This window comes from Triturus cristatus, chromosome 10 (assembly GCF_964204655.1).
Source record: "Triturus cristatus chromosome 10, aTriCri1.1, whole genome shotgun sequence".
Classification (NCBI taxonomy): Eukaryota; Metazoa; Chordata; class Amphibia; order Caudata; family Salamandridae; genus Triturus; species Triturus cristatus.
In genome coordinates this window covers 1005399635-1005424799 of record NC_140593.1, presented here as the reverse complement: position 1 = coordinate 1005424799, position 25165 = coordinate 1005399635, and the positions used below count along the sequence as shown (strand labels likewise).

General features: G+C 45.6%; 1 protein-coding gene across 1 annotated transcript in view; it reads left to right on the top strand.

The window, feature by feature from the left end:
- Window positions 1-1201: 1201 nt before the first annotated feature.
- B9D1 (B9 domain containing 1) overlaps window positions 1202-25165 on the top strand; it is a 493702-nt gene continuing 469738 nt past the window's right edge. The window contains exon 1 of the mRNA XM_085629000.1: window positions 1202-1383. Coding sequence (XP_085485126.1) covers window positions 1318-1383 — 66 coding nt within the window. The 5' untranslated portion in view covers window positions 1202-1317. The remainder of the gene's footprint in view (window positions 1384-25165) is intronic.

Here is a 25165-nt window from a genome sequence, read left to right as displayed (position 1 = left end):
CTAGATCTATCGACAAAAGTACATTACTTAAGGAGACAGGGAATGGTAATGATACTGGTGTAACAGGTCTCTAAGGTAAATCAAAATTGATGACCAGTGGATATTTGCTAGCTCATTGAATGTATGAATCTATATGGGCCCAAACGAGAGTTGTGTGTATGTGTGTGACTAGAGCTGGTAAACTCTGCTGCATCAAGTGTATGCTGAAGAATAAAGTAATGCTTGAACATAGCTCCCGTGTGGCGTGAATCATCTGTTCACCCCAGGGCTCTGGAAGATATTACAGTATGCACTCCACTCTATGACACTCCATGCCACTCCTCTATGTCACTAACTTTTAGCCATGCTGAACAGCAGCCACGCTGGTGTATAACACGGCTAAAACACATTGGCAAAGCCAATAGCTCTTACATAGGCGAGACTGATTGGCTTTGCCAATGCTTGTTCTTTCTCATCCACTCATTTTAGTTATGAATGAATGCACCTGTCCTAGGTCTAGGAACGCCCCTTTGACCTCTTGTTATTTATATCAATTTCCAAACAAACGTCGTAACTGACCATAAGACATGCTGTTTTAAAATAGGTTTTACATAGCGATTAAGAAGAAACGAATATTTAGAGCATATTTTATCGTATAATCCATGGGAAATAGCCACCGTTCCTTACCCAGGAACATGGCGCCCGCAATTGCATTATGAAGACTCATTTTTTAATAAAACGGTTCCACTTTAGATTTTCATTCACAACTTTCTGTGCTGGTACCATTCTGTTAAGATTAGTGTTATCAGAGCAGCCATGTTAAATAATGGCGGTTTCATGAATGTCCGATTGATCTTTCAGTGTACAAGGAAGTTTTAAATTCTTTTACAATGTTACCAGACACATATTTTGTGATAGAAATAGGTTTTTGGGATATAATCAAATATTTATAAGACATACGTGAACATTAGCATTAGCTACTTTCTTTCGTTGTTGACGCTAGACAGCAACTGAACATTAAATGCATCCATAATGCGATTTAGGACTATCTCTGAATCTTAATGGGCAGAAGATTCGTAAACACTGTTTAAAACTGCTTCCAGCGTTCTATTTGTTATTTTATTTTTGCCTGTGGAGAAAGCCTCATTCCTGTCCTTCGTTTGTTTCTATGTAAACATCGCCAGCCAGATTCACCCGTTCTCTAATTTCCGCTGCGAAACAGTAGTTTTGACTCCTCGCGTGCTCCGTTGGCGTCCTCCGTTACCAAGGGCCGTGGCTTTGTTGCTATGTGTGATCCAGTCAGAGCCACGGCGGCCTTGTACTGACCCAACTCGAACAATGAGCGGCGCAGCAAGTCCCAGTGTGTTCTTGTTAATGGTGACCGGGCAGATAGAGACCGCCGAGGTGAGGAAATAAAATACCCAGATGTCCGTAAACTACTCGTTGTTTGAGACATCAGAATCAACAGAAAGACCAGAACCCCACTGGCCGCCTTCAAGCTCTGTTAATTCATTGTTTAACCTCTGCCCAAACATCACAATTGTCCGTAACCTCGGCTACACCACGCCGAAGAATATGTGTGTGTGTGGGGGGGGGGGGGGGCATATTATTTTGATCTGTAACCAGGGATTTAATGGTATGACAATAACGTGGCTTTTGTATTTAGGGGGCTTGGCTTCAACAGGTGGACTGAATGTCTAGGAATCCCTTAGGGTACCACCCGGATGGTTGTTAGCTGTTTAAGAAAAAAAAATGAGTAACGATTTTGATTTTATTGTATATGATTAGTACTGAAAATGTTTCAGATCTGAAATTATGAGATTGTTAAATCATTACTGAAACTTTCAGGGTGTCTTGTTCACTCTGTTAAGCATGTGCGCCCGTTTTATCCCCCCACATCTCGTCCATCTGCATATCTTACGCCTCATCTATTTCCTCTTCTCCACCCTCTTTTCACTCTACTGAACACACTTCCATGCATCGCCGTCACTTCGCCACCTCGAAACAGACAACGCACCCACTAACCAGTGAACGCTGCTTTTTCTTTTGCCTTGCCAATATTTTGACAACTGTATATTTGCAACTGGAACACATGACCATTTCTCTGTGCGCTCCTCATAGAAATGAAAGATTAGATGACCATGTATTATGAACACCAACTGACACGGTAATCAGTGCTTGAAATGGAAAAATAGAAGTGCAGGTACTCTGTACCAGAGTACCTGCATGTTTCTGAGAAGTGTGGGCACTCTCCAATTAAAAGAATAACATCTCTCTTGAGATGTGCCGGTACTCTCTCAAAATAAAAAAGTGCCGGTACTCCGTACCGGACAGTACCGGCCCATTTAAAGCACTGACTGTAAGAAATTTGCACTACCTCTAACCTCCGCTCCAGAGTACTTGATTGTGGTCCGTTATAAACACCTGGAGGCGACTCAGTTCAAAGTATGCACTATACAAGAGTAAAATGGTACATGAAAAATACAGTAACACAATATCCTGGAAATAGCTAACTCTATAAGGGAATACATGATTAAGTAAAACATCAGAAGTATAAACAGGTGCTAAATTACTGACATGAATTTCCTTAAAGCTTTTGACGTTCATTGTTAAAAAATCAATCTAATGTTTTTGCCATGTATGTTAAGAACATGAATATAGGGACCCATTTACAATATTTGTTTTTGAGAACTACCTGGACCAAGACCCATAGGATGTGGCCCACTTAAAGCTCTGCTTGTAACCCAACGTTATGAGCTGGTGTCTGACCTGCCGCCATACACCTTGATGCAAAGTACTTCTGTGGGGGTCTACGCTTTTTTGCAGTTCCGAGTCACCTTTTATCTGCAACAAACTTATTTAGGCTTTTCCGTAGACAGTTAGTGTTAAGACTCACTCGCCATTGTCTGACCTTTTCCCTAATTGTATCTTATTGTATTTACTATAGATATGAAGCCCTGGTAACAATAGTAGTATAGTTACAAGAGCAGTACATTAGTTTAGTTATTGGTGGGTGAATAGCATGTACTTTTCTTGATATTGATAGATGAGAAATGAGGAGACAGGTACACAAATACGACAAACTTATTTTTTATTTATTAGTAGTTATCACATAAAGTGTTCTGCTTTCATCACCTTGCCCCCAAAATTGTGAATACTCTCCCTTTGGTGCTTAGCAAACGGGAGAGCCACTTGAGCTTCAGATGTGCCCTAAAAACATACTTTATTCCTTACTTGACATGAGTTGTCTGAAATTGTGAGAGAAGCTGCTGTACAAAATAACATGGTTGGTATATTTACACAAATAGGTTACATGGTGTGGTTTTACTGTACATCTATTAACACATTAGGTGTGATGCATGTTTTTAGTTATTCCTTCTTTACAATCTCATGAGATGTCTTGTTGGAATGATAATGCTCCCATCATAGTAAACAAGCTTGTATCTGTGTCTTGAATGTCTTACTACATGTCTAACTGTTGTCCCTACTATTTGTTTGGCCCTAGCATCACAGTAAAGTAGCTTGGCCACAGACCAACAAGCTTATCAGATGGAAATGTGAGGTCCAGAACCTGTTTTGTGGCTTGGAAGAGCATACCAAGCGTGCCCTCAAAAAGGGCGTAACATTACTGTCCATTACTTGGGTGAATTGTAAAAAGTAGTGGTGACAGAGTACCATCTTTTGTGAATCTGTAGTGTGACCAGACCTTTATTCTTTGTGTCAGAGAAATTCTACTGTTAAGTGAGCCCCCAAAACCGTGCACTGACAGTCTGTGTGCATGTTAACTGTGTGAATATTCAGTAAGTGTGTAGTCTATTACCTCCTCATAAGTCTTCCTTGCCACATGCTAAACAAAGTGAGCTTCAGCTCCACACCCGAACCCTCCAAAGCAAAAGTTAGCCTCCCATGCCTCCCATCCCTTCCCAACATGGCCGACCCATATCACCCCTGACCTCTATAAGAGGAGGGTCGGCCCAACCCCCAGCCTGTTTTTTTGATTCTACACTGACACTTCAAGTGCGCTTTCAGGTAAGTGTGGTCCTGCTTTAGCAGGAACATGGGTCCCTGGGTGGAGGGCCTTCTCTAGTGGGCCCATGGGCGTGGGGATCCTCTCCTTCCTTTCCCAGTTTCCTCTTGCTTGGGGATGGTTAAGCTCTGCTGTAGTAAACCCGGGGTCAAAAGGGGGCAGCCTCGGGGTACTTGGGTTCTGCCTTCCCAGCCCATCTGGTCCCCTGCGGCCGTGGCGGCGTCCGCCCTGGTTTGCGGGGTGTGCGGTGATTTACATATCCCCCCCGTCTGTGGTTTCCTGCGTTTATATATGCCCAGCACGCATGGTTCTCTATCCCCCTCAGGTTGCGCACGGCAGACCGTAGTCTCAGCCAGCCTCCATGTGCGCTTGCTATGGAGGAGACCTCCCGGGCCGTTCACTGCTACTCGCTGGATACCTTCCCGCGCAGGTTGACGTGAGGGGCCGCAGTTGTGCTAGGACCTCAGGGGTCCTGGCCTTACCTCAGGAGTCAGCGTCCGGGACGATGGCAGTTCCTGGTGCCGGTCCGCGCATCGCTTCCCTCATTCCGCCCGTGCTCGTATTGAGTCCAGCACGGGCGAGTGGCAGCACTCCATTTCTCTTTAGGTCGTGCACGGCAGATCGGAGGGTGTTTTACAGCGGGGGGGGGGGGGGGGCGCTTTCCCGCATTTGTGGACCGGCCTCCTGCGGGGCGGGTACGGGGTTTTCGGCCATCCCGCGCTACAGGTTGCATAGCGACTTGGTGCCGTGAGGCACTCGATTGTTCCCTTTGCATTCTTACGGAATTTTCGCCTATTTTATATCAGAGACTGTGATTGGGGCATTCTTGGGCTGTTTTCACTCATGTTAGGTTGTGGGCAGTGTGTGGTAGTTCCAGCTGACTTCCTCATGGAGCAGGGTGCAGATCATCCAGTGGTGGCTGGCTCTAGCTCTCAGGCCCCTGCTGATGCCCTGTCTTTGCAGCCCAGTGCATTTTGCAGTCCAGTCCAGTCCAGGCTATGATCCAGGCTGCGGTGACGGTGGCAATTGAGGAGTGCGAAGGGGGGCAGGGTCCCTTTTCCCCCAAATGTTCACACCTGGACCCCCCCACCCCCTCCCGGTCTCCGATGTCGATGGGCAGGATGAGGACTTCCGGGGTCGGTATGTCCAAGGCCAGGAACTGCGTGATGTCCTACAACACTTTAAGGATAACATGGCGTTCCTGCTTCCACAGTCGATGAACCCTTCCTCTGCATACTTCCCTTAAGAAAGTTATTGACAATGAATGGCAGGATATCAACAAGCAGGCGTTTCGTCGGTATCTGGCCTAGCGATACGCCATCCAGGATTTCGCTAAGGAGTTCCCTCCCTCTGAGAAGGGGGACTCTCTCATGGCTAGTCTTGCCACTCAGGGCTCCATCATCTCCGAGGATGCTTCTCCTTTGGACCCGGTGGACAAACAGGTGGAGGCCACGGCCAAGCGGACTTATGCGGTGGCCAACTTTTCCATCCGTTCTTGTTGTACAGTCTTTATTGAAGGACTTCTAGTCGTTGGCGGAGTTGCTGGACCAGGGGGCTGATGTAGTGCCTACTTTGGCGCTGATGGAACAACAGACTCGCCTTTTTTCGGATATCTCTATCGATACCTTGGGGGCCGCAGCTGGTGGCACTGCTCTTCAAACTTGTTGCCAAGTCTGGCTTCGCCACTGGAAGGCTGATGCTGCCTTGAAGGCGATCCTGATAAAAATGCCCTTTTTGGGTTCAAAGCTCTTCGGCGCTTCCTTGGAGGACATGGTGAAGAAGTCTGCAGAGGACAGGAAGCTCTTGATGCCCATCCATTCCTCCAGGGGCTGTTTTTTTTGGTCCTAAGAGGGCATTCTCTTCCACGTCTGCTTCTAGGGGCAGTGAGCCCTTTCGAGGAAGGGGTCGTGGCCGGGGCACCCCGTTCTTCAACAAATCCAGGTCTCAGCCGGCTTCCTCTTCCTCCGCCCCTAAGTCCAGACTATCTTCTGGTCCTGCCTGTGGGTTGTCTGGTGGGTGGATGCCTGTGCCATTTCATCGCTACTTGGGAGACGTCTGTCATGAATCTGTGGGCTCTCGAATTGTCTGGGATGTTTTTTCCATTGTGTTCAGCTCTGGTTCTCCGGACGCTTTCCGCGCCACCCAGCTGCCTTCCTCTCCTGTGAAGCTGACCGGCGTTCAGGATCTTCTCTCCAAGGGGGCTATTCGGCCTGTTACGGCATCTCAGAGGGGGAGAGGCATCTCTTCCATCCTGTTCTTGGTGATGAAGGTGTCTGGGGACTTTCGTCCTGTTCTGGACTTGAAGCGGGTTAATTCATTCATTCCGCATGTAAAATTCAAAATGCTCTGTCTGCAGGAGATTCTACAGCTACTGTTTCAGGGGGAGGTGATAGCATCCGTGGATCTTCTGGACGCCTACCTCCATGTGCCCGTCCACCTAGCCTCACAGCGCTTCCTTCGGATCTGCGTGGGGGTCTCCACTACCAGTTCCAGGTACTTCCCTTTGGTTTATCCTCTGTCCTGAGGGTTTTTACTAATGTCTTGGCCCCTTTGGTGGGTATCCTCCACAGGGAGGGGATCAGGGTTTTTCCTTATCAAGATGACTGGCTGATTTCTGCCTCTGCTTTTTCCAAAGGGACGCTGCATGTCGAGAGGGTCTGCGAGGTTCTGTCCTCCCATGGTTTCCTAATCAATCTCAAGAAGTCATACCTGTTGCCGACTCAAGACTTGGTGTTCATTGGAGGTTGGCTGGACATGGTCTGGGGGTGGTGTTCTTACCTCTCAAACGACAGAACACCTTGTGGTGGGATCTGGGTACTCTCCTGGGTCTGGATCCCGCTTCTGTTCATCAATGGTCTTGAATTCAGGGGTTGATGTCTGCTACCATCAATGTGCTGCCTTGGGCTCGCATCCACTTGTACCCCTTGGTGAATAATCTCCTGGCCCATCAGGATCCCTGCTCGGGGGAGTACGACATTCCTATGGTGGTGTCTCCGCAGCTCTGTGCCGACCTGGGCTGGTGAAGGCCTACATCTCCAGGGATCTTCCCTTCCTGTTCTCCCCGCCCTGGGTGGCCAGACCGACGCCAGTCGACTGGGCTGGTCGGCGACCCTGGGTTCCTGGTCTTTTCAGGAGCGGTGGGATCAGCTTCAGGCTATATGCTCCTTCAACTTTTAGGAACTGAAGGCGGTTCTCTTGGCGTGCCTTGAGTTTGCTCCTTCTCTCCGGGGTCAGCATATGTTGGTCCGGACGGACAATCAGGTGGTATGGGGTTACGTCAATCATCGGGGCGGGTGCACGGTTTGCTCCCTTTGGCTGCTGATCCAGGAGCTGTTGTCCTCGGCAGAGCCTTCGGTCCTGTTCCTCAGGGCAGTGTATCTTCCGGGGATGGAGAATGTTGTGGCGGATCACCTGAGCCGAGTGTTTCCTCCTCTGTCTGCCCTCTCCCTGAGGTTCTTGGTATTCCGGCTTCTGTTGGCCCGGTTTGGCCGTCCGCGGATCAACTTGTTCGCCGATGACCTCAATGCTCTCCTGCCCTGATTTTGCATTCTCTGTCCATGCCTAAGGGCTTGGCGGGCCAATGTGTTCTCTATTCTTTAATCATCTGGACTCCTGTACGCCTTTTTCCCCGTTTCCCTTGATTCCGCGTGTCCTGTGCAAGATCCTTCTGGAGAAGGCGTTTGTCCTGTTGGTTGTTGCTGGTTGCGTTCGCCGTCCTTGGTCTCCTCTCCTGAGCGAGCTGGCTGTTCAAGTGTGCAGGGCGATTCCGATCTGCCATACCCATCGCAGAGCCCCCCACTCCCTGTGGGGTTGTTGCGCCGGCTCCATATGCAGGCTTGGCTCTTGAGAGGGTGACCTTGCTGGCTCAGGGTTGTTCGGTGGGGGTGGTGGACCTGGTGCGGGGTTCCCGCAGGTCTTCTACTCTGCTGTCTTATTTCCGCCATTGGTCTTCCTTCTCTCGTTGGTGTGGGCTGAACGGGGTCAACCCGGTCTCGGTGGATCCCTTGCGGGTCTTTGAATTCCTCGCTGAGGGGTTTACCTGGGTCTTGCTCCTTCCACTCTACAGGCTCAATGGGCTGCCTTGCGGACTTTCCGCAGTCCGGGGCTGGACGGCCTCGATCCTCTGGTGGCTTTCTTGCTGCGGAGTTGTTTTCTGCTGTGGCCTTGGGCTCTTTGCCTGACTCCGTCCTGGGAGCTCCCCTTGGTTTTGCGGGCCCTCCAGGGGTCCTCTTTGAGCCCCTGTGCTCGATGGATTTGATGTTTCTCCACCCCAAAGTGATGTTCTTGGTGGTGATTTTTTCGGCTGGTAGGATGAGCGAGCTGGGTTCCTTCCTTCGGTCTCCTCCTTTCTTGTGGGTTCTCCCGATCATCTGGTGTTGCCCCCTGACCCTTGGTTTCTTCCCAAGGTTCCTTTGGTCGCTTACCGCTCCCGCAAGGTGGTTTTGCCCTCGTTTCCTCTGGGGGATGTCTTGGATTCTGATGCCTCTCTATCCCTGCTGGATGTTCAGCAGGCGGTCATGTTGTATCTGGACAGCACTGTCGCCTTCTGTTGTTGTGACAATTATTTGTGAAGTTTTGCCTGGTCCGGTGACATGCCTTCCCTCTCCACGTTGAGTCGGTGGATTAAACAGGCTATCTTGCTGGCCTATGTGTCCCAGGGTTCTGAGTTCCCAGCCGGGGTTTAGGGTTGTTCCACCTGGGGCCTCTCTGTGTCTTGGGCCTTATTTAAGGGTGTCCCTACCAAAGATATTTGCGACCTGGGCTTCCCCACACATGTTCATGGAGCACTACCGGGTGGTTTTGGGTGGTTCTCTTCCTGGGGATCTTGCGGAGGCAGTTCTCGGTGCTGCGTCCCATGATTATGGCCTTTTTCTGTGTTGGGCCTGTGTGTTTGTACTGTGTATTTTCTTCTACTCTGGATTAAATCCTGTTTTGGTGTCGTGCTCCTTGTCATTGGTTTCTTGTTCACTATGAAGTGTCTTGGCTTGGGTATCTGCTCACTTCGTTTAGCATGTGGCGAGGAAGACTTACGAGGAGGTAATGCCCTGGTTACTTACCGGTGATCTTCATTACTCCGAGTATTGTCTTCCTCGCCACATGTGTTCCCATCCCTCCCTCCCTGGGGTGCTATCGGCTTCATTGTTGGGGCTTGGTAGGTCCTCAGGCTGGGGGTTGGGTTGACTCTCCTCTTATAGAGGTCAGGGGTGATATCGGTCGGCCATGTTGGGAAGGGATGGGAGGCATGGGAGGCTAACCTTTGCTTTGGAGGGTTCTGGTGTGGAGCTGAATCTCACTGTTTAGCATGTGGCTAGAAAGACAATACTCGGAGTAATGAAGATTACCAGTAAGTAACAGGGGCATGACTGATAGTAGAACACTCTGTGTGGCATGAGTCTGAGCACTGAGGCCAGTTGAACCCATTTTGGATGCCTTGGTTTAGCATGGCAGACGACTGAGGTTGAGGATGGCTTCAGCTATACATTGAAAGTGTATTGCTTGGATTCCAGTCATGGATAGAATGGCCCAGAGGCCGCAACTACTATGCCTAAGCAGCTATCTGCACTTGGTCAGGGAGGCATCCACTTGTTGAAGATAAGTGCTGCTGTGCAGCCTAACTCTCCTAACTCAGTCTAATAGTCCTTATTTCAAAGCAAGGGCAGTTATGTGAACTGCACCTGCCACACCTCTTTAACTGTAACACCAGCAGGCAAACGCAAGGCTTTGCCTATGACTGGAAAAAGAGACTAGAACACAAAGAGTCTGCCAATGGAACTTAAGAATTTTTGCCTGAAAGAACACAAATGGGTAAAAGACATTGAAAAGTGTTGCACATCTGAGTCACTTGACTTTATCTTCCCCGTTCCTGACTAATCCCTGTGCCCACAGTATACAGGGGATTGTAGCCGTTGGTGATCTCCCAGAGTGGGGAGTGAGTACTGGAAAGGGGTTTTAGTGCGTTGCCGAAGATCATAACTTAGATAACTGCCCTGTAACTGCATTCCCTTTTTAACTGTGTAGTATCTTGTTTTGCTGTTAGATGAAAGTGCTCTCTTTTAACTAAAAGATAAGTGCTAGGCTGGACAATACGTTAGTATGTCTGTTGGCTGATTGTTGATTTCTAAGCTCTTGTCCCCCACACAATCTGCTCATCGTTGCTATCATTCTTGCCGTCGCTACCCTAAGAATTGAATGGTGAAAGGGTTTTTACTTGGCCCAGTTGGGATAGCCATAGTAACATGGACTCAAGTCGAAAGTAACCTCAATCAACTTTGCTAGAATGACGATTCTCCAATTATTATGCAGAGAGAATCTTGATTTCATTAAAGACAAATGGAGGCTAACATTATGCAAATACTTTTATTTGCTGCCCAACATGCAGCCCTTTAAAGAATGTAACTACATCACAATAAGTAGAACATTAGCAACATAACAAGGAGACGGTGCACGCTCCAATCTTCCTCTTGGGCTGCGATGACACAGCTGTACGACGTGACAATCCAGTTAATCCTTAACATTGTTATCTGAGAAAAAATCAAAAGACACTGTATAGTGAAAGGTAAAGAGACAGATGATTAAAATCAACCTATTAGAGATCAGCATTACCGAATCCAAACCTCTCAGGGAGAGGAGGGTGAGATAATGTTATCCTCCGTTTGTTTTTAATGAAATCAAGATTCTCTCTGCATAATAATTGGAGAATCGTCATTTCATTATGAGACCGGAAGCTACCATTATGCATGTTTAAAGCCATGTTGAGCTACACTGCTAACATGCTCTATTGGTCTCAAGTAAAACTTTGAGAAAGTACTTGTGTTAGACCAATCTGCAGCTTCAAGTATTTCGAGCAGGGATCCCCCAGCCCAAAATATTTTGCTAGCCATTGCACCCGTAAAGGAGTGAGCTCCAAACCTAGAGAGATCCACGCCAGTCTCATACATAATCAAACAGACCCATCTGGCCAAGGTCGCTGAGGAAACAGGTCTAAAAGGACTAACATATGCTAAGAAAAGTTGATCAGTGCCAATAGGTCTAAACGTTGAAATCTTATTTTCATAACACTTCATGCAGTTCACAACAAACTGTTTTACGCACTCATGAAAAAAGGGGTAGAAGATAGACTCTGACATTGTTTTGGTTCTTTTCCAAATATCGAAATGAACGCCTTCAGAGGAGTAAATCCTATTAGAAAGTTCCAGGGCTTTTATTTCAATGACCCTTCTAAAGGAAATCAAACACAAAAGAGTCGCCAACTTCATGGAAATTCTTTTAAGGGAGAGTAAGTCATTAATGGGCCAAGAAAGGAAGAGATTAAAGATAAGGTTAACATCCCAAAGGGATCCGTACGAGCCTTGGGAGGTCTCCTTAACCTAATACCCTTCATAACTCTTTTGATTAGGGGGTTGCTACCAATAGCAAGGTTATTAATCAGGGAATGACCCGAAGAGATTGCTCATCTGTAGCAGTTGATTGTTCTGAAAGAAAGACCTGAATCGAAGAGATGGGCAAGATAATTAGCTACCTGTTGTAGAGGGCACTGAATGGGATCAAAATCCCTTTCCAGGCACCAACAAGACCACTTTCTCCAAACACCCTTGTATCTTTTTCTGGTTCCTGGTGCCCATGAATCTTCCAGTAAGCTCTTAGCCTCTCCCGAAAGGTCTGAATATCTGCCTAAATCCCTGATTTCCTCCAAACAAAAAGGTTCATCCTCCCTTCTAGGACCGAAGGGTGTTCTTCTCCATCCATACCCTGGAGTAGGCCTAAGGATGATGGGATCAGCCGCGGGAAATCCGCCGCTAATTCCATTACCCCGGGAAACCAAACCTGGGATTTCCAAAAGGGAGTGGCAAGAATGATGGAGCACGACTCTAGTCTCACTTTCCACAGTAATCTCTGAATCAATGAGATGGGGGGGAAAGGCGTAACCCTTGAACCCCTCCCAAGACTGGAGAAAGGCATCTACCCCTGACGCATTTGGGTCTGGCCTCCAACTGAAGTATCGCTGGACTTGGTGAGTTAGTCTGCTGGCAAACAGGTCTACTTTGATTGGGCCCCAAAGCTCTTGGATAAGGGAAAAGGCTTCAGGATTCAATTTCCAGTCGATGGAATCGTGGAGAAAACGAGAATTCCAATCTGCTCTCAGATTCTGAGTTCCCGGAATGAATGCTGTCCTGAGAGTGATCTTTTGATCCTAACAAAAATACCATATTCGCTTTGCAATATCTGAGAGATTCTTTGATCTCGCGCCCCCTAGGCGATTTATATAAGAGACAGCCGAGAAATTGTCCAAGCGGATTAGGGTATTTGAACTCTTTAGTAACTATTTGAAGCTCATAAGTGCATTCAAGGCTGCTAGCATCTCCAAAGAGTTTATGTGAAAGGATTGCTCCTCTAAGGACCACCTCCCCCGGTCTCTAAATTGTTTAATCAAGCACCACAACCACGGTTGCTCACATCCGATTCAAGGGTAAAATCTGGGATGTTTCCGAAAATAGCTTTCCCATTCCATGCTTGAAGGTTTTTCACCCACCATTGAAGATCTTCTCGGGCGTCCTCCGAGAGGGGCAGTGAGTCTTCGTACCACAGGCCTTTCCTCAGACCCAGAGCTTTTAGTCTTTGCAGGCCCATGTAATGAAGGGGGCTGGGAGAAATGGCCTGGATAGAGGACCAGAGGAGACCCAAGACCCTGGCTAGGTCTTTCAGACTGATCGAAGCCTTTGATAAAACAAGTGAGACATGTTTTTTTATCTTGGGAACCTTCTTGTGGGGAAGGATTAGGTTGGAAAGAATAGTATTTTCCTTGAAACCGAGGAATTCCAATCCTTGTGTCAGAACCATAATAGATTTTTCCAAATTTATGATGAAGCCTAGGTCCCAAAGGACGTCTACGGTAATTTGTAGATGTTTCTGTAGTTCTAACTCGTCCTGGAACATAATGAGGATATCGTCTAGGTAGATTATTAGGCGAACCCCTCTCTCCCTGAGGTAGCTGACCACTGGCCGCAGGACCTTGGTGAAGCACCAAGGTGCTGAGGACAGGCCATAGGGGAGACACTGGAACTGGTAAACAGTTCCTTTCCATGTGAACCGAAGATACTTTCGGAAGTCCTCGTCCATGGGTATCGTAAAATAGGCATCCTTGAGGTCCAGTTTTACAAGCCAATCCTTGGCTTGCAAAATGTCCCTCAAAAGATGGATGCCCTCCATCTTGAAGTGTCTGTACGTTAGGAACTTGTTAAAATATTTTAGATTTATGACGGGTCTCCAACCCTTGTCCTATTTTTTGGACTAGAAAGATGGTGCTTAAAAAACCCTTTGAAATTTCTGATAAGGAGACTTTTATAATGGCCCCTTTGTCTAATATTTGAGATTGTTCCAGCTCTATCAGTTTTGAATTTTCCTTGTCTAGAGTCATCTCCCTTGGGATTTTCGCTTGGGACGGCTCTTCTCAAAAATCTCTCTTGAACCCCACTACGGTTTCCAAGACCCACGGGTCTTGAGTAATTCGTAATCAGTTGTGAGCAAAATGCTTCAGTCTCCCTGCCACCTTCGAGGGGAAGGGGAATTTCGGGCTTACCTTGATAGGATTGGTTGGAGGATCTTGATCTGCTGCCACGGGCTCTTGAACCCCTTCCTCTCTGGGGGTAGAAGTTGGAGTTCGAACGGTAGCCTCTATAGGGGCGTGAGCCTTTTTTCGTCTTGTGGGTAAAACTGGGACCTGAAGGAGCCGCGGCTGACAGGTTGTCCCCTTCTGTCAGCCCTTCCAAAAAGTGGTTGTCCCCCAAAAACTCTGCGCATATTAGATTGTGCCTTGCTGAAGGCGTTGAAGGTGGACACGTACTTGCCCAAGGATTTAACAAAGTTATCACCGAATAAAAGTTCTTTGGCGTTGCACATGTCCTCCTTGGCAGATAGATCCGCAAGCTTGGGGTTCATTCTGAGGAGGACCGCCTTTCTCCGTTCGGTGATCAAATTGGCTTTGGCATTTCCAAAGAAACAAATGGCCCGTTGGGACCATCCTCGTAGAAGTTCGGTATTGACCGGGGTATTGTTGGATCTAGCCTCTTCGGTCATGTCGAGGATTTTGGACAGGGGTCCAAGAACGTCAAGAAGCTTGTCCTGACATTGTTTCAGGCATTTTTCAATTCTCTTCCTGTTGTCCCTCCCTGATTTGAAAAGGAAGGTGATCAGCTCGGGATCAAGATTGGGGGTGCTGCAAATCTTGTCCTCCGAGGAGGGGCGAGGGCACTCGTTTCGCAGCATGTTACGTGTCACCCACTGGGATAGGTATTTACCCACATGATCCATGGGCCACCATTCGGTGCCGCGAGGGTGGCGGATGGCAGTAGGATTAAACATTTCCCTGCCGAGGAGGTCTTTGATGGTAAAAGATGAGGTGGAAGGATGGTCTAAGTCCTCATCAAGATCCTCAGGGGTATCTTGGGGATCAAAAATAAACTCGTCCATGTCCTCATAGTGTGTACTTTGCTCATTGAATTATAAGAAATCGTCACTGAAATGATTTGTTCCGTAAAGGGTACTGCGTTCTATAATGCCGCTACAGGCACCTCTTCTCTCAGTCCCAAGAAGTTGGGATCTCTCTATTGTGCTGCCATGAGCACCAACATCTCTTGTAGCGTGAGGGCTACCAAATTCTATTGCATGGGTGAATGCCTCATTCATATGTTTTCTTTTTTGGGGTACTTTACCCCTTGTAGGGGGTCCAGAGGTAGAGGGGGAGTCTCCGTCTGAGAGATAAAAACAAATCTCCTCGACAGGGGCCACCCTCTTCCTCTTGGACAGAGCAGCGTCAACAGCTTCCTTGACGGAAGATTTAAGATCTTCCCCAATCAGCCTTTTGAGGCTGTCTCCCAAAAGCTCCTTAGGGGGTTGTTGGGGGGCGTCGCGTCAGGCTCCATTTATATACAGTATACTGTATAATAATCAGCAACGGGCCTTTATGAGGCTTGGAAACAGTAGTGCAGATAGGCACTCTAGATCAGTGAGATACAATATATATATCTTAATCATAAGAGGCCTTGGTAAGGCTTACTCACAGATGTGCCTGTAAAGTGTTATTTGAAAGGATTTCTTGGCAGTAATGATTAAATGAGCGCAGCGAAGGAAGAAGCCAGCAGGTGGCTATCTTGCTCCAGAAGTAGATTCAATGAAAAAGGGGAAAAAAGGGGCACCGGCTCCGTCAGGCACCGTTACGATCTCGAGACAAGGGAGGCGCAACCAAGGGAACCTGATGCCAAATCGGAGGGAGCATTACGTGTTGCGCATGAAATGAAGCCATAAAGACACGTTCTCGCGTCTCCCAGCAAGTTGCTAGGAGACACGGAAGCTGAAAGGCGCAAGCTCCGGTTCGTTCCTCCTTTTTATTTATTTTATATAATTTAATACTGCTGACGCTCGTAAGGCTATCTTTAGTGAAATTCTGTAAGGGAAAGGTTTAAACAAGGGAAATGTGCTTAGATAGCTATTTTATGGAAGAAGCCCGATTGCCCGTAACTGCTCGAATCAGTGCTATGAGCAAAGGAACGATTCAAAGGCATATAATTAACTAAAAGGTCATTCCCCGCCATAAATTGGACAGGGGAGTACTGAAAGCGATAGTGGTTTGTAAATATTTAAATATGGCACAAATCTAATACATAAGACACAAATCTAATACCTAGACTAAGCAATACAGATCATAAAGTTAGAATATATTACCAAATAATTATTAATAAGGACAATTAAGTAGAAGTCATGCCACGAATGAAAGAAGTGTACTTAGCTGTGTCACAGCAGCGAACAAAAGAGGAAGATTGGCGCATGCACCGTCTCCTTGTTATGTTGCTAATGTTCTACTTATTGTGATGTAGTTACATTCTTTAAAGGGCTGCATGTTGGTCAGCAAATAAAAGTATTTGCATAATGGTAGTCTCTGGTCTTGTAATGAAATGAGGTTTCCACTGTCTGCCCTGTGGTGCCCGGAACATGGCTCTTCAAGTTGGTTTTAAAATCTATGACTGTGAGGCAGACTTGAATATCAGGTGGTAGTGCATTTCAGTAATGGGGACCTAGGTAATGGAAAGGTTGGAGTCTGGGTGCCAGTCAAGGTGGCTTTGATGTGGTAAGTAGGTTCTTGTTTGCACATGACAAATTCCTGGCGGGTTGTAGCAGGTCATAACAATGTCAAGGTCATAACAAAAAAAAGTGCCAACAGCTTGTAAATCTCCCTTTTTTAAGCGAAGAGCCACCTAGTTGCATGGAAAAATAAAGGGATGTAAGTATGTTTGGGCATGCTGATTAAGATCCTGGTAGAGAAGTTAAGTTGAGAAGGAAGAAGGAATATTGAGGAAGGCCCACCAACAGGCAGCTGCAATATTGTAATTTACTAAGTATGTTTTCTGTGAATCCCGATTTTGTTGTGTGGCTTAATTGTCATGCTAGTTTATTGCACCGTAAAGTCTTCATGTGTATGTACTCTTTAAAAACACATAAATATATTGCCCTGATATGGTTGGGAATGCCATTCCATAAAAAAGACCAAAGCAGCTGGATGTTCTGAATTCCGAGGTGACATACAGGCACTGTTCGCAGCTAGAAGTGGCTGATATTTTGGTAGTGGGGAGCAAGTAGGGGCCTGCGGTAGGGTTATGTGATAACAAGTGGAAGAGGTGAGGCGAGGCTAAGCTGATTAAATGTGTGCACCTGTCTTGTATATTGCGGTGGAGACCATGTTGTTACCCTGCATATTTAAGTAGTCCCATAAGTAGGATATTAAAGTAGCCCAGCTTGCTGAAGACAAATGCATTGATTCTTTAAACAGGAAATGTTGTCTGATTCTTCTTATTTTAATCAGCTACAACTGAGCTGCTGTAGTGGTAGTGCTGAATGTTTCAAGATAAATGCTTATATATAACATTCCTATGCTTACTGCTGGTGGGAGATATTATTTTCATGCCAGGTGGAAATAAAATCGAGGATGTGAAAGTTGATGGGGCACATTGTGTCTGACAGCTACGAGATAATTTAAATTGGAGGTGGAGTTCAGAGGAAGGGGAAGTGAGGATGAATCACGATTCATCAGGTTATAGATGATGTGAGAAGTCGGAGAAGGATATGATGAACAGTAGTAGAGAATATCAGTTATTGTGGTGAGCAAAAGTAAGGAAGATGAAGACGTGTGAGGTTTTTGTGGAATGAAGCTGTTGAAGTTCTGATTGTAGTGGATTTAAGAGATTGTGAGAAGGTAGAAAGTGGGAGAAACACTAACACATGTTGCTCAAAGGTTTTAGAGAAAAACAGAAGATGGGACGCTGTGTAACAACTGTATGGAGGTGAATTAAATGTCTGAGGTGTCTGACTTTTGGAACTATGGGTAGAAGAAAGTTATTGGGGATGGACTCACGGATATATGAGGATATGGCAAGTGGGAGTGACCCCAGCGTTTACATATAAGGGTATTAAGGATGGCCAGCTGGAGGTCTCACTTTTGGATGGAGAGGAAGACATCAGTTGGTTGTACCTCATTAGTGTGCACAGTTACCATCCGCGTGACAGTTGGATGCAACTGAAGCAAATGTGTAATTAGTCTGCCTTTCAGGAAGTCAGCAATTGTGAAACAGTCAATGTAGGCTTCACTTAGGTTGTAAAGTTTGAAGAGTTGTGTAAGACGAGTTATAATTATGTATTCTAAGGCAAGTGGTTTAAATACGCATGAAAACAAAGCTTCGGAATTCTAGTTGTGTTATTAGATGAAATAATGCAAATACAGGCATCCAATGGAGTAGAGCTGGGTTCTGTGTTTTTTGGACAGATGGAGCAAATTGAGAAGGTGTGTTTCTACTAGTAGATATGTTGGTAAAAAAAGTAAGCAAATTTGTCAAAAAAGGTTGTTCAAGATAATGATTGCAAGGAGTGAAGATGAGAGCTATAGTTTGAGAAAGATTCTGAGGGTGTGATTTGAGGGCAGCAATACAGCTGCTGTAGTATTTCAATCTTGATTCCATCAAGAATTTTGCTTATTGTACTGAGGCTCTCCTTGTATGAACCAGAATTCTTCTAGTTTGAGTTTCCACATTAGGTATTCAAATACCCATTGGCCTTTTAATGATGCTGCTGGCTGGGTAGGCCCATAGCTTTCGTGGCGGAGTGAAAGGTGTGTATTGTTAAAGTGCTTTAAGTATGTGGTTTTGTGTGAGAGCGATTTGGCCTTGAGGAAATAGGTGAAATAATTGTTAGGGTGTTATTAGTGGTACTTTGGTACTTCTACTGACATGATGATGGTGGGGGGAAGATGTGTAAGTGGGTGTCACTAAATGTTAGTGAGTAGTCTGTGTGGAGTACAACAGATGTAGCTATCTCTGTTAGATCTCTTCAGGTTTCTGATCTCTCTATTAAATTGAGGATGGAGAGAGGTGGGAGTCAAAGTATTTAGCGAAGTACTTAGTCACAAAGAAACAGCCTCTGAGTATTTAACTAACCCCGCCCCAGAATTTACCTTGTATCAATATCCTCCATCTTCACCTTGATACTAAGTTACATGTGTATGGTTTCTTGCAATCAACTAGAAAAAGGTAACCCTCCCAGTTGCTGATTCTCCATTTGCCTCCACTCACCACTGCCAGCGCTGGTGGCTATTCCTGTGCCTTTCTGCCTCCATGACTAGCTTGTCACCATGCTCCTCTTGAATTTGGAGGACTAGCGCACACAGGCCACATTTTGACACTCAACTAAATGTATGACCCTCCATTTGTCATTATTTCCTTGCACCTCAATGGCCAACACTATTTGGAAATTCTGTGATCCACACTAATGGGGTGGTGTGTGCTATTGTAAGTACATCCGAGTGCTCTCTCTCTTTCCTTTGAAAGTTCACTGGTCTCCATCGGAATACTCGATGGTTACTTTCTGATTTCACCACAAGGGCCAGCCCATTTCGCCACACGTAGAGACTCAGCACAGTAAACAATATGACACAACTTAACAAATACATATATGCGTCCTGGAATGTTAGAGGGTTGGGTTCTATCCACAAACGACATAGGGCTCTAGTGCAACTGAACCGCAGGAAGGTGCATATAGCGCTACTCCAAGAAACTCATTTAACACACTCAGAAGCGGGTAAGATGCAAAAGAAATGGAGGGGCCAACTGTTCCATACCTCATATTCAGCCTTTGTGAGGGGAGCAGCAATTTGGATCAGGAACGGAGTGCCCTTTGAGCTGCAAGAACACAAAATTGACATAAATGGTAGATATATACTATTACTTGGAAAACTTGACGGGAGACAGATAGTATTGGGAAGTGTATATGCTCCCAATGTAGATCAACATCTTTTTCTGGAAACACTGTCTGTGATGTTGACAGGATGGGAAAATTACCCTGGGGTGATTGGGGGAGACTTTAATGGGGTCCTCGATGTAGAGCTGGACAGATCTGACCCGCCAGTGCAGGGGACAACAAGCAGAAAACAAGCAGAGGCACTGAGGGACTGGGCAGAGGGATGGAATATTGGAGATTTATGGCGACTGAAACATCCAGAAAGCAGAGAATACTCATTCTACTCACCCCCACACGGGTTACACTCACGCCTAGATAGAATATTCTGCTCTATGGGAATAATCCAAAATGTGGTAGACACAACATACCTGAGAAGACCCTCTCAGATCAAAATCCATTGGAAGTTGTGCTCAATTGGGGTAGGATACCCACACCCATACCCACATGGAAACTACACCTTTCACTATTGGAAGAATTAGTTTTCCATAGCACTCTAAACACGGCAATTATTAACTACTTTACAGAAAACGCCAACACCACCAGCTCAAGACAAAAAGGGTGGGACGCTTTTAAGACTGTGTTGAGAGGAGTTGCTATTAGCACAAGAGTAGGAGAACGCACAGCGCTACTAACTAGTCTCGCAGACATAGAAAACAGATTGGGTGTATTGGAAAGAGAAGTATTGACTAATGACGAAAGAAAGGAAGACTTGCAGGAGGCTCACATACGACATGCTGAATTGTTAGAAGATCTTAGACTACTGGATTATAGGTTATATACGCAAAGGCAGAATGCGGAAGCAGATGGGGCAGATCCGCTATTAACAAGAATCATTAAACCTACCCAGGAAGCGACCCCAATACTGGAGGTTACTAACTCAGAAGGTGTTTTGGTTAACACACAGCTAGACATAATAGATGCATTTAAATCTTACTCTGAGGCTTTATATGCGGTCCCTCTGGTCTTGCCGAATCACAAATTTGAAATGTTTTTAAGGGATCTACAGCTCCCACAGGTATCAGAAGAACATAAAGAAGAACTAGCTAAACCCATAACAGAGGCAGAAATTAGAGCAGCAATCAGGGCACTCCCTAGAAATAAAACACCAGGATCGGATGGACTGCCTGCAGAATTTTACGCTACATATACAACGATCTTAGTGCCGCACCTTAAACAGCTATATCAGTTATCCCTGGAGGATGGCACACTACCCAACACAACACTCCAAGCACTAGTAGTGTCTCTACTGAAACCGGGCAGAAGTAGTAAATATATGGCAGGGTATAGACCTTTATCTCTGTTAAACACGGATTACAAGATTTTGAGTAAATTATTGGCCACCAGAATACAGCAACTCATACCACACTTGATACATGCAGACCAAAATGGATTCGTGCCTGGCAGAAGCACAGCAATAAATATCCGTAGACTACACCAACTTATGACAAAAGTATCTTTGCATGAAGGCACGCAAAGCTGCATCTCGCTGGACATGAGGCAGGTGTTTGATTCGATAAATTGGGAATATAGGTTCCACATCCTACCAAAATATGGAATCCCAGACCAATACATCAAATGGATGGCTTTACTATATGCCGATCCCACTGCACGTCCCTGCACAGGGGCACATCTATCTCCACCTTACGTAGTGGCGAGGGGCACACGACAGGGGTGCCCTTTATCACCCCATATATTTATTTTGGCACTGGAACCGCTATTAGTTAAAATACGTTTGCTAGCGCCACAGCATGGTATATACGCTGGGACAAAAACACACTTTATCTCAGCTTATGCCGATGACATAATCTTATATTTAGAGGATCTATATAAAGACCATGCACCTATCTCAGTACTTTTTGAGAAATTCCAACTGCTCTCTGTGCTTTCCATCAATGAAACCGAATCTTATGCCTACTCATTCAGGCACCATAGATCACAAGACTCGCTACATTTTGGACCATGGACATTCCAAATGGCGCAAACAACCCTTAAGTATCTAGGAATACACATATACAGGGAGATAGACAACCTGATAGATGGCAATGTCACTAGAGCAATAAACGCACTTAGAACACAAATTAAGTTTTGGACATCCCTGCCCATTTCGGTGGCGGGAAGGATAGCCATCACCAAGATGGTGCTGCTCCCCAGACTGTTGTACTTTTTTACGAACCTGCCTATAGTATTCCCTGCCCACATATTCAAAACACTAGACACATTGTTGATAGAACTAATCAGGGGTGCGGGTAGACGAAGAATAGGATTAGCAAAGCTTAAGTTAAATAATAGAAGCGGAGGAATGGGAGTGCCGGACTTCAAAACATACTGTTACGCCAGCCAGCTTCAGTGGATGGCATACTGGCTGGCAGGCAGGAATCTACATGAAATTGGACTGTCACAGAGGGAATGGGAGGGGGGTAAGCTACATAAGTTGCTGATGCCCACCGTAAAAATACCACCGAATACACCTCCACTACTTAAAGTGGCTCTACATTACTGGAGAAAGGCGCTACTATGTACTAAACAACAAAGACCGTATGCCCCGAATATTCCTTTATTGGGTATCCCACTGACTTTGAAAGTAGTATCCCAACGGCGTATCTCAGCCTGTCTGGAAGCAGGAGTGGATACGATATGCATGCTCTTTGTGGATGGGACACTGGTAGATCATAATACACTAGTAAGAGAGCGAGGAATACCTAATACAAATTTTTTGACGCACACACAAGTTATGCTTTATGTACATAAGGGGTGGGTGCCGGACAGACTAGAATCCCCAAAGCACGACTTAGTGAATATGTTGTACCTAATGGGAAACGGCAGTCATCTAACAAAGTGGTTGGCACATGGGATCAAATTACATACGGCGACATCACTACGGCCTCTCAGAGAAAGGTGGAATGAAGAAATAAGGAGAGATTTTACAGATAAGGAATGGAAGGGTGCTATTGAATACCCTAGGAAGGTAGCACGTAATTCCAAATTCAAATTTATACAACTGATGATATTACACCGGGCATATCTATCTGCCCATAGATTAAGTGTGATGTTTGCGGATGTAGCCGATGAGTGCCCCGATGTCAAGAGCCGAATGCTGACCTACTGCACATGTTATGGTCCTGCCCAAGACTTTTAAATTACTGGTCCACAATACACAACATATGAACAACCATAGCGCCTGAGAGAATAATTAACACCTTAGAATCCTGTTTGGTGGGACTAAGTCTTACTAGCAAAACAGGGCACCCCACAACTCGTTTCCTTAACTTAATGCTTTTAATAGCAAAAAGAATGATAACAATACGCTGGAAGTCGAGAAATGCGCCAGTGGTCCAGGATTGGTATAATGATGCAGTCCGTTGGGGTACTGTAGAGGGTATAGAAATCCAGAGGGAAGAAAGGCGTGGCTTGAGGAAAAAAACTATTTCATTGGATTGGAATGTGTTAATGGAAGAACTTAAAGTGACTGATATGCATGCAATTTGACAAGTATAATGTTGAGCTGTAAATATGGATATGATAATAGTACAGCTGCCAGTACATTCAGGATGCAATGTTCTTATAGTTAATGTACAGTATATAGCTTGAGTTGAGAACTCACTAAGCGATGTATAGAAAGTGGTGTTAGCTGCAAATGAGCGAATTAACAATCTGACCGAAAGGGTGGGAGGGGGGATGAGTTACTTCAGCTGTTAACGTTTTTATTTTGTTTGTTAGGTAAGAAAAATAAGGGAAAGTTTACATGCCATGATATAGAGAATATAAGTTATAGTGAGGATGTATAACGAGGCAAACTATGCAAACTTTTTTTCTTTTTTGCGTATGTGTAAATGTAAATCCATGTAAGTTATTATGATACTGGACTATAACAAATTCAGTGCCGCTGCAATAATTGCTCTATTGACAATAATTGCAACATGTATAATGAAACATCAATACAGGTTGTTATGAAGACAGGTCATACATTGTCATGGATGTGTACCAACCCTAATAAAATATGTTTAAAAAATAAAAGGGCCAGCCCATTTACTTTCCTTTGCCACATCTTTAAAAGACAAACCCTATTGGGAATTCTCATCCTATTTTAAACAGTCTTTGAAGATTATCCACTGTTGGACCTCACCATTTCCTGAGGGTTGTCCCCAAACCTTTTGCCTTCACTTCTCCTATTTTTACTGACTTCTGTTTTGTTGGCCATAGGACTCTGTTCCCTTTACCACTGCTTAAGTGCTTGTCATCTCCCCTTGAAACCTGTTAAATTGGCTTATACCCAATTATAATATTTAATTGACTTGTAAGTCCCTTGTAGAGTAGTATACCATATACCCAAGGCCTGTAAATTAAATGTGTCTAGTTGACCTGCATCACTTATTGTGCAGCCCACTTAAGTAGCTCTATAAAACATGTCCCAGGCTTGCCATTGCAGCCTAGGTGCAGTTTAAACTGCCATGCTGACTTGGCATTAAAGCTCTCCTGCCAAACCTTAAACTCCCCTTTTAGTACATATAAGTCACCCATAAAGTAACCTCTAGGTAGCCCATGGGGGAGGGTGCAGTATAATTAAACGGCTGGATATGTACATTTAGGTTTTATATGTCCTGGTAGTGAAAAGCTCCTAAATTTGTTTTTTATTACTGCAAGACCTACCTCTCCTATAGGATAACATTGGAGATTCCTTATTAGATTTATTAAGCTGTAATTTTCAATTGGGAGCAGGTGGCTATATCATGTTTGGCAGCTATGTCACATTTGGTGTTGAAATTGTAATGATAAACCCTTTTTAATGGTAAAGTCAAATTTTTCATTACAATTTTGAAAAAGAAGCTTTTGGAAAGTTGTCATTTTCCTGCCCATAGCCCTTTTGTGCTTGTAGCCTGTTTTGTGTCACATGACTGGGTATAACTGACAGTTAGACCCTGTGAATTTATGTCTGACAGTCACACAATAGAGGGGTTAGGTGTGACAGGATAAGGGGGTGGAGCTGAGTACAGCCCCACTTATAACTGAGTAGCCTGGACTCTGCCTTCACACAAAGGGCCTAATAACCCTACATTGTTACTGCAGCCAGCTTGGAGCGGAGGTAGGGAAGGCAGGGAATTCCATGCACTTCAGAGCCACTGTCTAGAAGCTGCTTCCACCTTCCAGAACCAGGGCACCGGGGTATAAAAAAGGGGCCTCAGACACCAACTCTTTAGTACTCTTGTGGGCCTGTGGATACTCTATCAAGAAGAAGGACTGCTGTGCGGCTGAAATGACTGCCCCTCTGCTAGACTGCTTCTCTGAAGGAACTGCTGCCCGGCTCTGCCTTGCCCTGCGCCTCGGGCACATAAATGGCTCTCCAACATCCAACACTGGCCCCTTGACCCAGCAACAGTGAGTTCCTGACACCTCAGTGGTGCCCTTTAGGTCCTGGACCCTTGGTGTGGCTCACGAGAGCTCCAGTCAAGCTTTTGGACTCTTTGCAAATGCGAACATTTGCACTGAGACCTTTACGTTTGCACTGCGATTTAGCATTAAACTCCTTCAGCCCAACTCTTCGCACTGCAGCCTCGATTGATCACGGGGCCCACCAACGTTAAGCTCCAGCAAAGCCCGTCTGCAACACCTGGTCTGCTGTTGGCACTACGCCGGCATCCTCCCACAACGCTCTCCCTGCTCCTCTTGACACCCTCCAAAGCATACATGGCTCTTGGCAAGGACTTTTGAGAATGTTAACTTAAGCGGGCCTAAGTTGTCAAGGTATACTCAGACGTGTGTCCCTTGCTCACTTTGCCACTGGATTCAAGCTAGCCTGGCTGATGAGGGGTGTTACCCCGAAACCTGTCCCAGGATGCTTGTTTCTGGTTCAGGGAAGACCTGTCTTGGCAGTTTGGGCTGGACTGT